The sequence below is a fragment of the Microtus ochrogaster genome, unplaced genomic scaffold, assembly GCF_000317375.1.
Source record: "Microtus ochrogaster isolate Prairie Vole_2 unplaced genomic scaffold, MicOch1.0 UNK87, whole genome shotgun sequence".
In the NCBI taxonomy this organism is placed as follows: Eukaryota; Metazoa; Chordata; class Mammalia; order Rodentia; family Cricetidae; genus Microtus; species Microtus ochrogaster.
In genome coordinates, this window is record NW_004949185.1 from 729,496 (window position 1) to 731,132 (window position 1,637).

A 1,637-nucleotide genomic window follows, 5' to 3' on the forward strand; every position below is an offset into this window, starting at 1 on the left:
AGGTGAGGTGGAGCACGGAGTAGCCTGAACAGTGAAATGGAAGAGCTGAAGAGAATGCCGGTTAGGTGGGGGTCCAAAAGGTCAGACCAGGAATGAAGGACAGTAAGGTGACCTCTAGCCCAAAGGGCACTTTGTTTGGATTAGAAAGAGGTGTTCCACAGTGCAGACAAAGATCACCTCATAAGAAAAGCCACAGGGCATCTGGAACTGCAATCCCAGTACTTGGGAGGTAGAGGCAGGAGCATCAGAGCAAGTTCTAGGCCAGTCAGACATTCTCTAAAAACAAAGCAAGACACCACCCCGGCTAGGAACATCTGTTGAGAATTGTCACATTAAATATACACACTATAGACTGACCCATGTGCCTTTGTGGTGGCTCTTCAGCAGGGTGTGCAACCCACCTTGTGATAGTTTGGGGTACGATGCATGCAAGAGGGGAGAGGGTTGCAGGACGTTGTTGTGGGCTGGGCAGGGAGAGCAGAGTGAGAATTGGCTGTTCAGGCCACCACTGTGTGTGTGTGTGTGCGTGTGCGTGCGTGTGTGTGTGCGTGCTCGTGCGTGTGTGTGAACAGTCCTTTCCCATTCCTTCCAATCAGGCTGCAGTATGGTGGTCTGGGCCAATTGGCCGACGGTGTGATAGGGCTGGATGACTTCAGGCAGAGCCAGGAGCTGCGGGTCTGGCCGGGCTATGACTATGTCGGATGGAGCAACCATAGTTTCCCCAGTGGCTATGTGGAGATGGAGTTTGAGTTCGACAGGCTGAGGACCTTCCAGACCATGGAGGTGAGCGAGCTCCGCCCTCCTGAAGATACTGGGGCTGGGGACCGTGCTGCTGCAGCTTCCTGGCCACGACTCAGTGTCCCTCCCCTCTCTTCTCAGGTCCACTGCAACAACATGCACACGCTGGGAGCCCGCCTCCCCGGCCGGGTGGAATGCCGATTTAAAAGAGACCCCGCCATGGCCTGGGAGGGAGAGCCTGTGCGCCATGCCTTGGGGGGCAGCCTCGGAGACCCCAGAGCCAGGGCCATCTTAGTGACCCTGGGTGGCCGCGTGGGCCGCTTCCTTCAGTGCCGATTCCTCTTCGCAGGGCCCTGGTTACTCTTCAGTGAGATCTCTTTCATCTCCAGTAAGTCCCAGAGTGTACCTGGCTCTGTAGTCCTTAGGTTTATCTGACCGTTAACCCTGTAGTGTCCCCAACCTGTCACCCGTGAGACTTCTCAAACTGAGGCCAAAGAATCAGACCCCAATCCTCTGTAGAGTCTTTTTTCATTTGTTTGGTTTCAGTGGGTTTTTATTTTATTTTGTTTTTGGTGTTTTGTAGGTTCTTTTTTATCTTTTTGTATTTTTTGAGATGAGGTCTCACTATGTAGCCCTGGCTGGCCTAGAACTCATAGAGACATGCCTGCCTCCGCTGTCTGAGTGCTACCACACCCAGGTAGACTCTTTTTTAGATTCTTTCTAAAAATTATTTGTGGTGGGGGGTGGGTTGGAGAGATGGCATAGAGGTTAAGAGCCCTGCCTGCTTTTCCTGAGGTCCTGAGTTCAATTCCCAGCCACCACATAGTGGCTCAAAAACCATCTGTAATGAGATTTGGTGCCCTCACTGGGCATGCAGGCATACACGCAGACAGAACACT

General features: G+C 52.8%; 1 protein-coding gene across 6 annotated transcripts in view; it reads left to right on the forward strand.

The window, feature by feature from the left end:
• Positions 1-1,637, forward strand: part of Ddr1 (discoidin domain receptor tyrosine kinase 1) — a 21,623-nt gene that overhangs the window by 11,846 nt on the left and 8,140 nt on the right. For all 6 annotated transcript variants that reach the window (XM_026777831.1, XM_013355054.2, XM_013355055.2 and 3 more), the window contains 2 exons: positions 597-783; positions 880-1,126. In XM_026777831.1, the coding sequence (XP_026633632.1) occupies positions 597-783; positions 880-1,126 (434 nt within the window). The remainder of the gene's footprint in view (positions 1-596; positions 784-879; positions 1,127-1,637) is intronic.